The sequence below is a fragment of the Mytilus edulis genome, chromosome 2 (genome assembly GCF_963676685.1).
Source record: "Mytilus edulis chromosome 2, xbMytEdul2.2, whole genome shotgun sequence".
Classification (NCBI taxonomy): Eukaryota; Metazoa; Mollusca; class Bivalvia; order Mytilida; family Mytilidae; genus Mytilus; species Mytilus edulis.
This window is the reverse complement of record NC_092345.1, coordinates 63,065,414-63,078,031: the sequence shown is the minus strand read 5'-3', so window position 1 is coordinate 63,078,031 and position 12,618 is coordinate 63,065,414. Positions and strand designations below refer to the sequence as shown.

General features: G+C 31.3%; 1 protein-coding gene across 8 annotated transcripts in view; it reads right to left on the bottom strand.

Moving 5' to 3' along the window:
• The window catches only part of LOC139512636 (uncharacterized), a 30,250-nt gene extending 18,186 nt beyond the window's left edge, over positions 1-12,064 (bottom strand). Inside the window, exons 1-4 of one of the 8 annotated variants that reach the window (XM_071300383.1) lie at positions 12,006-12,064; positions 6,783-6,853; positions 4,246-4,314; positions 3,267-3,350 (exon numbers count right to left, since the gene is read on the bottom strand). In XM_071300383.1, the coding sequence (XP_071156484.1) occupies positions 3,267-3,328 (62 nt within the window). In that variant the 5' untranslated portion in view covers positions 3,329-3,350; positions 4,246-4,314; positions 6,783-6,853; positions 12,006-12,064. Of the gene's footprint in view, positions 1-3,266; positions 3,351-4,245; positions 4,315-6,754; positions 6,854-12,005 lie in introns of all 8 variants that reach the window. The other 7 variants (XM_071300384.1, XM_071300385.1, XM_071300387.1 and 4 more) reach the window with 7 other exon arrangements.
• Positions 12,065-12,618: the final 554 nt, after the last annotated feature.

Genomic DNA, 12,618 nt, shown 5'->3' with positions numbered 1-12,618 from the left:
ATAAATAAGATTTAAGTTCCATAGCAGACAAATAATTGAATTTAATACTTGTTATGTACAAGTGTCTTGTCCGTAGACACTTCCTTGGCTGCTGTTAATACTGAAATGCAAAAGATAAAGTTAGAGAGAGAGAAGTACTTTTTCTTCATTTGATTTAGTTAATCTTTTAAGGTATGCAGCAACTGGAATAAACAATATTGAAGTAAAATAAGGTATGCTTTTTATGACTGATAATCTGACACTTTTTAAAATCCACTCCTGTAAAGTAATTTTACAAAAATTGAGAACACTTAAATTACCATTTATTTATTAAATATAAGATATTTCTAAGTTTAAACAACACATAGGACTAATTAAGACCCATAAAGCCAAGCAATATTGATAAAAAGACATGTCTACGGACAAGACATTCTGACATATTTTTGAATTTTTTCCTCTATTAATAGATGGAAGAAAAAAATGTTAGTAGTGTTTTCATATCTACAAAAGAACAGGAACTTAGCAATGCAACATTAATGTAATTATGCTTCCAGTTTACTAGGGAATGCATGTCTATGGACAAGACATTTTTTCACTTTATTTGTATATCCAACTTTGATGGCATATATCTCCAGCTAGGGTACTGCAATTTTAATAAATGAGGTAGTTTTTGATAATGTATATACTGGAAGAGAAAACAAAACACATAATAGCATAAATTTGATTTATTTTTCTCTTTTATCACTACACTGAGCAAGCTAAAAACAAAAGTACAAAATTGCATAACAAGCGCATAGTATTCAACTTTTTATCATAACTTTGTAACCACTGAAGATTTTTTGTTGCAACAACCAGTAAAAGAAAGATGAATAAATTGTCTATAACAGTGAACCAATAATGTAGTTCAAATTAAGTTCACTTATTAACTATCAATTGATAAAAACAGTGAAATTTTAAATGAAACAACATAACGTGAAATTTTGACTATTTTCAGCGTGTATTTTAGTGTTTTTTTTCAAAACGGTAACACCTATACAGTACAAGATATTTGATATTCATTGTGAAACCCATCATTCTCTTCTTCAGTTCAAAGATGTATTACTTATGTAAAGTTTATCTTCTTGTCTTTACAAGCCTATAACATAGACCCAATATGAAATGCACATCTGATCTTGGCTAGGCCGTTAAATGTAATGTGTATGAGGTGTAATTATAGTGTGTTGAAGACATTAATCCTTGTATCATGTATTGATAAGAGGTGTGTAACATTTTGATTTGAGGATCAAAATTTAGGGGTTCATTGTACTTTCAGATGATTTATTTAGTCCCCTAATATCATCTCCAGAATAAATTTATGTAATTCCTGTATTTCAATGCAGAGATATTTTGATTCATGCAGAACTTACAAGATTTAGTCAAATGATTTCAAGAGTAACATGCGAGTCAAATTAACAAGATATGGATTAATCATCTATTATACTGTCTGAAATTTAGAGCTTTACACATTAAGAAGTAGCTTTTACTGTGCTGCTAGCAAAATAAGAATCCAGTTTTCTTATCTTCTTAGACATTAGTGCATGTTAGACTATTTAATAATATTAATAGTTAATTTGTACCAATTTAAATAACTTTAAAAATAAAACAGAACAAAAATAAAGGGCTGCGCTTGAGCGCATGATACGCCCGTTGCTCTTTCAACTTGTCTTTTATGCTTTAAATGAATTTATATGATCAACTAGAAATATATATACAAATCAAAAGGGATGTTACATTAATATATTCACCAAAGTTTCATAAAATCCCCCTTTTTTAAGTATAAAAATTCATTACTTAAGAAAACATAAAATCTAAAATTTATAAAAATGGAAAGGGAGCTTATGTCAATAGATATAAACAATTTATCAAAGTTGCATAAAATTTTGTGAAAGTGTTAGTTATTGTCCCAAAATTGGAAAATCCCCCCTTTTATCAACATAAAAATTCATAACACGGAAATGTAAAATCTGAAATTTATAAAAATTGAAAAGGAGCTTACATCAATAGATATAAACAATTCACCAAAGTTTCATGGACATTGGTGAAAGCCTTTTTGAGTTATTGTCTGAAGTGTTGAAAATCCCCCTTTTTTTATGAATAAAGCCCCATAAATCCAAAACTTAAAATCTGAAATTTATAAAAATTGAAATGGAGCTTACATCAATAGATATAAACAATTCACCAAAGTTTCATGGACATTGGTGAAAGCCTTTTTGAGTTATTGTCCGAAGTGTTGAAAATCTCCCTTTTTTTATGAATAAAGCCCCATAAATCCAAAACTTAAAATCTGAAATTTATAAAAATTGAAAGGGAGCTTACATCAATAGATATAAACAATTCACCAAAGTTTCATGGACATTGGTGAAAGCCTTTTTGAGTTATTGTCCGAAGTGTTGAAAATCCCCCCTTTTTTATGAATAAAGCCCCATAAATCCAAAACTTAAAATCTGAAATTAAAAAAAAACGAAAGGGAGCTTACGTCAATAGATATAAACAATTCACTGAAGTTTCATGGAAATTGGTGAAAGCGTTTTTGAGTTATTGTCCGAAGTGTGGACGACGGACGGACGGACGGACAACGGTATACCATAATACGTCCCGTCTAAAAGACGACAGGCGTATAAAAACTAAAGTTGTATGTGCCAATCAAAGCACCAAGAATGAGCTAAATTATAACAATCATAACATAATAAAATAAAATTCTGCTGACACGGAGATACGTTTAGCCTGTATGTGGTTTTGAAAAAATGCACATGTTAAATTTCAAATAGCAATTCTTCATCATGCAAAATATGCAAAATTTCAAAGTCATTGAACCATGACTGAATGTTCATGTCAAAATAATTTGGCACTGGTACCAACACCTAAACAGCACACCCAGCCTATCAAGATATGACAATATCAGGTTATTCTATGTTATCTCATAATTAATTTTGATTTAATAAATTCACATTTAATTTAAGGGTGAATTTCTGCACTATACCACAGCAACTATTATTAATTGGTGAACAATCTAAATTACAACCCAGGGCTAATAGTTATATGTTACCTAAATTTTCACTCCAGATTGACAACATTAAATACAGACTGAAAGTTTAAAACAGTTCTGTTAAAAGATATTGTTCTGACACTTCATTGAAAGAAAATCTGTGTTTTCTAAGTTTCCTAATTTAAGGTTAAGATAAATTCTTCTTTGAGCAAGCAATAATAACTATTAAAACAAATATTATCCTAATATTTTCCACCATTACCTTTTTATTCTAACACACATAGTCCCATCTTCTTTGAATCCTCGGTATAGCTGGAAGGCCATTCCCAACCCAATAACCCTTTACCTAAAAAAGTGTAAAAAGATGGGGGGAAATAGAGACCCTAAAAGAGTCAGTGTCACTCACCATTGCCTATGTTCATCTTCAACAATAACCATAATGGAGGACAATTCTATAAGATTTTTTACTTTCTATCCAGATAATAGGCAAAAATGAAGGGAAAAAAGGCTATAACTCCTGAAATAACTTTGCTAACAGTTTTGATGTAAATTGTCAATTAGCATAATTAGTAGATCTAAAAGTTTTCACTGTCTACAGCATTTTTCAAGATAAAAGAAAAACTTGCAATTTACCTCTGTAAAGATGTCTTTATTCTAGTCTTAACCATGCATATATATGTCTGCCAGATTTTTTTGCAGGCTGAATCATCAGACAAACTTTATTTAACTAAATACCCCAAGGATGATTGTGGTAAAGTTTGGTCCCAATTTAAGAGATGATGATGGATGGATGATAGACATCCAGCAGCAAATCAAATGCACATTAAGGGCAAGAATATCACCCAGTTTTGTACTTGACCAACACACAGAGCAGCATTTTTAACATACTTCTGTCTACAACAAGTCATGTTACCTTTCCCAGAACAATATTTGGATGCAGATCCAACAAGTCTTTGCTCTTAATACTTAATGCTGTGTGCTTAACTGAGAAGTTGCATATACATATTTTTAAATCTTTGGTTTGATCTGACAGGGGTTCAAACCTACAATCTCCAGCACTCAAGGTGAACATGCAAGACCACCATGATTTTTGAACAAATCAGTAACTCACTTGACCAATGGGTTAGGTGAGCTAAAAAGAGTCTTTGATGCATCATGGTATTTAGGCATATCAAACTTTAAGCCCAAAAAATTCTACAACAGTCTATTCATATTTCAATTGTGTTCATGTAGTGCATTACCTATGCCTGAAAGGATCCGAGAGAGACGAACGTCACACTGTGACTCTAATAACCAACCAGTTGCTGTACCTATGTGAAGAAAAGGAAGAAAAATTAATCCACAACAATTTTTAGATAAATTTTTATGGTACAAATTCATAGTACATAAATGTTATATATATATAATTCTATTTTGGATGTAACACGTCTTCTGATTGGCTGACGTTATTTTGTTATCAGCCCATAGACATAATTTAGTCATGTGACCGTGACGTCATTAACGTTTTTCATGGTTTTCTACGGTTTGAAATAGAATTTAGAAATAATATTTATTCTGTCTATTCAAAATAACATAAAAAATGTGGTGCACACTGTTAAATAACCCGCTACGCACGTTATTCAGTGATCACCAATTTTTTTGTTATTTTTCATAGACTCAAAAAAATATTACAGTCATTCCTTAAATAAATTTGGAATTTGTTTACGCAATTCTTAACATGCTACATAAAATAAACTAGTTTTAAGTTTTAAAATCTGGAATAAAACCTCAAAGAACAATTTGAGTCTGCATATACTGGTATGTATTAATCAATATTCTTTTAAATGCATAATGGCTAGACAAAATATATAATAATTTATATTCAAATATTTCTCTTTATATTGTGATTTTCTTGTGTTATACTATCGTGTTAATAGTATAAACCTCAATCAGAGGTGCATGAACAAGCCGTATACATTTTGTACACATGCATGTAAAAGAAAATGCAAAAATAGAAATCAAAATGAAAGTTTAAAATTACAGTGCCATAAAAAAGATTGTTTCTATAATTATCTTCTATGTTTGAGTCATTTCATCATTAGAAAAAAAATCGAAAATTAGAGTCAATCTTGTGATGTTATTATTCAGCTACATGTACATGTACACAAAATGTAGTACAGCTAGTCTGTATCATTTATCTTTAAGACAATAAAGTGTGATTGCCAAGGAGACAACTCGTCATCAACATAAGGGTTTTTCAGATTTGACATAAAACAGAGCAATGGATTTGTTTTTTCTCATGCATATTATAATATTATACAAGTCTTGTCTATCTAGTTATGAAATTTTATTGAAGCTGGATATACAAATTATTAATCAAAAACTTGTTCATGAAGACTTATTAAATGAATTATATACATTTTTTTTACCTAACTTTGAAAAGAAAAAGTGCAATCATTTCAATTAAATGCAATATAAAGAAATAACACAACAGATGTAGAAAATTGTGAAATAAACATTGAACTGTAAATTTAGAATAATCATATCATAGGTGATATATTGTATTTTATAAATATCCTAATCATTATGTTTAGAATATTTTCTTTTGTATTTAGTGTTGTAGATCACTACTGTAAATACAAAAGAAAACAAGAAGATACTTTTTTTAAAACCACAGAGATTTTAACTTATATTCAACCCAACAAAGTGGATGAAATGTTAAATACAATTCAATAATTCCTTATTGTACAAGCTACAATGTATCTCTTCCTCTAAAATATCATTCTATTGTACAATATGAAGACAAGGTCCTAAAACCAATGTAAGTGCAAATGAGTTACTTGTATTTACCCATATACATCCACATTTTGTTTGTTTATTTGGCAAAATATTTGCATGAAGCACTATTACTCCTTTTTTTATCATGAATACTGTAAATTCAGAAATAATTGTGTGTATTTATTATTGTTATTTAGTCATTTTCGAATAAAAAAGGATTTTAATTTTTGCGATATCGAGAAAAATCCTGTATAATTCATAAAAAAAAATCAAAATGCTACTTCAAATTATTGCAATTATAACCTTGTCGCAAATTTTGCAATAATAACCTCACAATAATTTCTGAATTTATAGCATACAAGTACTAAATAAATGTGTATAATTGTTGAAAACTTGATTGTAAATCTGAATTACTTTTCTTTTTTCACCAAGACACTTGTTTTTTTTTTTAATAATTTAATACATGTAATAGTTGAATCAAATACTTGTGTAACATGTAATTAAATTAAAATCTTATAAATATTAAATGAGATGTAATATAACCATATTTAGCAAATACATATACATACAATATTTATTTGTGGGAAATCAGAAATATATTTCCAGTATCTGCATTTTGCCTTATAACTGAGAAGCAGAAAATCTAGGGTTTGGTTCAACTCAAAGTTGTTACTGAACAAAACCCTGAGATTTTTTCAATTATAAATATGTTTTTCTTAAAAGTTAACAAAGAATTATTTCTTAATGATTAAATTTTGCCTCTGTAATTTAGAGGTATTTTAAAAAACATCTGAGTTTTGCCAATTTTGTTCATTGCTAAATTGGTTATTTTTTAAACAACACATCCACACGTCATGCCAGAATGCAATTCATTGATCGCAGTATTCTAACAAGACGTGAAACAACTGAGAAGTTACTGCACCATAGGTAGCCCTTTGCCTTGCCATGTTCATACACTTTCCAAACATACACACTGAAAGGCTTGTAGCACACCTGTTTGGTGCAGTTACCTGCTCCTTACTTCTGGATTTGATCCACTAGGTGGCAGTAAATTGCCAATTAGTTTTCCTTCTTATTCTGTTTGCTGACAACCTGACAAGAGAAAATTGAACATGATAGCACAAATTAAACAGTAGCATCAGGTCATTTCAATTTATCGGTCGCTTTAACTTACATTTTGACATTGTGTCATTAATTGTCATGTTTCTGCATTTCAGTTGAATTGTTTATTGACATAAAACATATTAACTGCAAAATCAAATTTCATTTGTATCACCAATAGTTCAAAGTAGGATTCTGTTTTAATATAAATATCATTTTTTATTCTGACAATGGTATAATGTCATATCATCTCATATGACATCTAACTAATTTTCAAAAAGTGATTGTAAATATCTGACATAATCTCAATCTGTGTGTATTAGCTAGCTAAGTAGCTTTCTGTAACAGATGATTTTATTTTACTCTTGTAAATAGCATGTGTCCTCTTTTATATTAAGTAATTGGTCATGATCATTCTGTTAGAAGCTAAACTGAAGCTTTTTATTATGTTTTACTTTGATGATACAATTTATACATGTATCATCTATATACATGTATTAAAAATAGATTTGTGTGCATGTAAAACTGGTTTTCACCCAAACACTTTTAGTGCCTGTTCCAAGTCAGGCCAGTCTGGTCATTCGGTATTTGCTGATTGTTGGTATCTTTATTTATAATTCTATATATACATGTATTCTCCTATGTGGCTGTTGATGTGGTCTGTTTTACTACTTTCTAATATCAATTTTAATTTCTGTCAATCTTTTTATGCATTATTCAAATATCTATTGTTCTCACAACACTTCAAATATTTATATCAAATAATGACATGGTTTCATGTATTTGTTTCTATTTTTCAATATCCCCATTGATTGATTGTTTGTTTGGTTCTTGTTTAACATCCTGTGGTAAATATTTCATTCATATTCAGAATAGAATGAATTATCAATTTTATTACTGCACATGTTTTTTACTGGTTCAAAAGAAGAAAACTTGGACTGCCACTGAAAAGTAATGGTACATGCATCTATACTGGATTTGGCAGAAATTCTGCCTTGCAATAGATATCATAATTAACTTTTTACAGTTCATGCAAGGATTTTTTTAACAATGAAGATTGTAAATGCACTCACCCTACACTTGGCTTTGTTTTTATTTCCTTAGTATTTCTGACTTAATGGCATAAGTTTTGGTTTAAAAATATCTCAATGACTGATTGTTTATATGAGTCATCCATTGGAAAATAAGATGTTTTCAGAGGGATCAAGATACCCAAATAATTCAGGCGAAAACTCATTATATTCTTCTGCTCTACAATGACTACAATTAATGCCTGAAGGTATTGTAAATGAAAAGTTTACTAATTAATTATTCAAAATAAGCTCAGAACAGGAGACTTCCATAGGTAGGGGCTTATTATGACAGGTAAGGATAAAAGTACAATTTTGTTAATCAATATATACATATATCTGTACATATATATTTATAAAAACGAACATTCAAAAATTAATTTCATTTACCTGTGTACATGGTGTATATTATTGTATATGGTGGCTTTTGGTTCAAGGTAATTGCCAGGTTGGTGGTTTTTTTTATTGTTTAACATCTCATAGCTGTATACTACTGTTGCCTTTATTTCTTCACGTGCCCTTATTTTATTGATTTTCTATTTACATTGTATCATCAGTTTTTTTTAAATCAAATGAATTCGCTCAGTGTTTGTTCAGTAGTGTTAATATGTGTTTTGATTAAGTTCCATTAAACATGTTAAACACAATTGTTACCAGAGAGGGTGCACCTCAAAGATTTAACCTTACATTTTTATATTTTGTAATCACATTGTGTCATACATGTAGATCAAATTTATTCATTCAGTGTATGTTCACTTGTATTTATGTCTTTTGCTTGGATTTAGCCATTTTAATTGGTATCTTTAGTGTTTCCTGCAGCTTTTAAAAAGGGCAGGGTAATTGTTAGCTCAGAGGGCACATTAAGCGCGATAGACAACAATTTTAGGGCACTTACTTAACATAAACAGGCAATTTCTATAAAATGGATTCATTTAAAAAATACTAGTTTAATGACCTCTTAATAGTTATTGTTCAAAATATATACATGTAACAGACTTCTTTCTGGGTCTATCATATTCTTGCAGAGATGCAACTAATCGTCGGACCCGTCGGACCTAAGGGGCAGAATTTATGCAGGTCCGGCAAAACTTGTAGCTGTGCAGGACCTGATGGCAGGCAATATTTAAGTCCGCTTGGGTCCGCCAAAACTGAAATCCCCGTCGGCCCCGGCAGAGTATTTTGTTTATAAAATTGCGATCATCTATAATAAAAGTAAATGTCCTGTTCCCCCGCATTTTCTAACTCCGGGAACCAGTATTTCCGCTCAGTAATAGTCTTTCGTACCTTGTCCATCTCGCCCTGAACAATTCTCCGTATTTCCGTCATGTTTTTTGTTTTAGAAATTCGCTCTCTAGGAAGGAGGTCTATTAAGCATAGTTAAGAAGTTCAGGAAATATGTCATGGCCGATAAAATTTGTAAGTGGGTCGAAACACGGTAAAAGACCAAACCAGTCACCTATTCAAGTTGATAAAGCTGTAAAGACGAATGAATCTGGGAGTGATAATGATTCTGACTATGAGTCAGATTTTGAATTTGAACAGAATGAAACTACCAATGACTATCTTGTTTCCAAGTACTCTTGTGAAGAATAACTTTTAATCAGATCAATATTATGTAATGCATTATTCAATAAACTACAATTGTTATGAATCACAGGTTATTTTAAAATAATAATAATATCAACAAAATCAAAATTAACGTTTGTTCAATAGCATAATTTCATTTGATTTTTGAGTGAAAATATGGGTCTGGCAGAAATTTGATGGGTCTGGCAAAACTTGGTACCCTGTAGGCCCCATTGTCTGACAGGAAAAAAAAACTGTTTGCATCTCTGTTCTTGATGTGGGACCACATTGAAAAAAAATGTTGGTTTGCCAAAGCCAGAGTTCCATAAAAAAGATCAGGGTGATAGGTTGGTTTTTAAAAAAAAATATGAATGGACTATTTAAAATGATTAACTTAAAGAATTTGTCTGGTCATTTTTAGTAACCAAAATTTAGTAAATTACAAAAAAAAATAACTTTACAAATTAACCCCTTCCCCTCTACACCCTTTTCCAAATTAAATTAATATAGATACACCAAGTTTTACTTCTTTCATGGCACTACCATATCAGCTGTTTATTTTAAATGTCTATAAATAGCCAGAAATAGTTGTCTGTTACTTAGGTGTTTTCCCAAGTATTTTCCCCGCCTAAAATGATCATGTGACATGTTTGTAAACAAAAGACAACATTTCATCAAGGAATTCATTTATTTTCTGGATTATTCTGCTTTTAATAATTTAGTTTGGATTTTTATTCATTTCATTTAAGGTACAGTCAAGCATTTGTATTTAAAAATAGTTTGCAAAGAATTTTACTTTTCACTTTGACAAATGTCTCATGATCGCCGTTCATTGGCTTGTTCAACCATGCAAACAATGTATATTATATTATGTAAATTAGAAATCTATCAGCTGTCAAAAATATTGATCTAAGCAATCGATGTTTTGAAATCGTTTTCCGGTTTAGTTTCTTGTCAAAACAATGTCATATCATTAATCTTCTAGGCAAAACGATGTTTCTGGGACTTGGGGGATACAATCAGGACGCGTGATTAGTATCTGTATTCACTATTCAATCTATTGCAGTTTGCTAATCAGCTGATTACGAAATCGATTACAAAATGGCGTCCTAGTGAACTTTTGTTTACGTATGATGGGAAATAACTCGAGCGGTATTCATATAATATGTCTTTCAGTACCGTAAAGGCATGGCGTCAGGAATTTCGACAAAACTAGGGCAGGGCGCCAAATTTTTTTCCCAAAAAGGGCAGGGCGTCGAGAAATCGCGGCAGGGCGCCATTACACGCCAAAACCACCTGTAGGAAACACTAATCTTGTAGTGTGTCTTTCTATGTTGTGATGTTACACTATTGTTTTTGCACCTGTCCTAAGTCAAGAACCTGTTGTGTTCTCGTTTGCTGATGTGATTCATAATAATATATATGTGTTTTTTGTTTTTTATTTAGATTAGCTGGATTCTTTTTCTCGTTTGAATGATTTTACACCAGTAATTTTTGGGGCCCTTTATAGCTTGCTGTTTAATGTGAGCCAAGACTCCAAGCCTTCATGTTGAAGACCATACTTTGACCTGTAATGGTTTATTTATAGAAATTGTTATTTAGATAGCGAGTTGTCTCATTGGCACTGATACCACATCTTCTTCTATCTTTTGTTTTTATTTTTACACCTTTTGCAAGAACGTTAAACAGGAAAAAATGTCCATCATAAATAATTTAAAAAAAAAGAGTTAATTTAACTTTTGTTACACAAAATGGAATTACTTATTATAATACACCTTATCGCTATTTGTCCGCCATTGCTGGATATCACACAGGTTCCCGTAATATTTTGACGTCATAAAACAAAATATCTGACGCCACAATGGAAAAGTGATTGTTGTATGCGCCAAAAGTTCAAGCGGCCGGATCAGCCAGGATTAGCGATAAGGTGTATTCTATTTAAGTTAAGCCTTAAAATTCTTTTGATAACCTAAACCACAGGGGCGCGTATCAGATGTTTTGGGGCAGAAATATATGCCAGTCGACTTGTATGCATTATACATTGTGTCAATACTAATACCAGTAATAGCGTACACAATCAACAATGTATAAAGCCTACCAAATATATGGCAGTCGACTGGTATGCGTTATACATTGTGTAAATAGTGTACGCTATCAACACAATGTGAATGTATAATAGTGTACGCTATCAACAAAACAAAATGTATAACGTATACCAGTCGACTGGCAGGCATATATATTTCCGCCCCAAAACATCTATGATACGCGCCCCTGTGGCTAAACCGGCACAAGATTATAAACATTGACATTGTACACTTTTTTGTCACAAAACTTGTCAAAAGGGTAATCATGGTAATTGATCGTTTATCATCCATTAACAGATCAAGGTTCAATATGCGTATAATTTTTCGTTAATGCTATGTTGAGACTATTAAAAGGGTCAGTGGAATATAAAATAGGAGCTTTGAATGGTTAAATATTCTCGATGCTTTTTTTTGCAAAAATACCTTTCTTCATCGCCGTGTTTTGGAACCCGGATGGAGGTACCGTGTGTAAAAGTTTAATTTATTCGGATAAAAATCCGGAATCTGAAATTGACTTTTGCTAATTTGCTAATGAGGGGGGATAGGACCTTTATCGGGACTCCGGGATCGGGTGTTTTTAAGCTCGGGATTTCGGGATTGACCCTTTCGGGATCCGGGAATTATTTTTTTGCGAATTTCGGGACCTCGGGATTTTGTGTTTTTAAGCCCGGGATTTCGGGATTTAGTTTTTTCAAGCCCAGGATTTCGGGATCAGGACCCCTCCTATCCCCCCTCGCTAATCGATTATTTAAAAATGTTAAGAAATTCTCGTGTTTGTTTCTTACTGATACTGATAACTATAAAACATGTACAGTAGTATGTAATCTATTGACCGAGTTCAGAAGTCAGTAGCCGGTAAAAACGTCAAAAACAGATATTTTACGGTCTACAATATTGGCGTTAATTTTTTACACCACTACTTTTTTGGCTGGGCTATTTTACCGGCTGCGGCAAAATAGTGATTTATATTTTACATAGAGTTTTGCTGTTTTGCCGGTCTTAATAAAGATTTTAATAGAAGTATAGAAATCAAGAA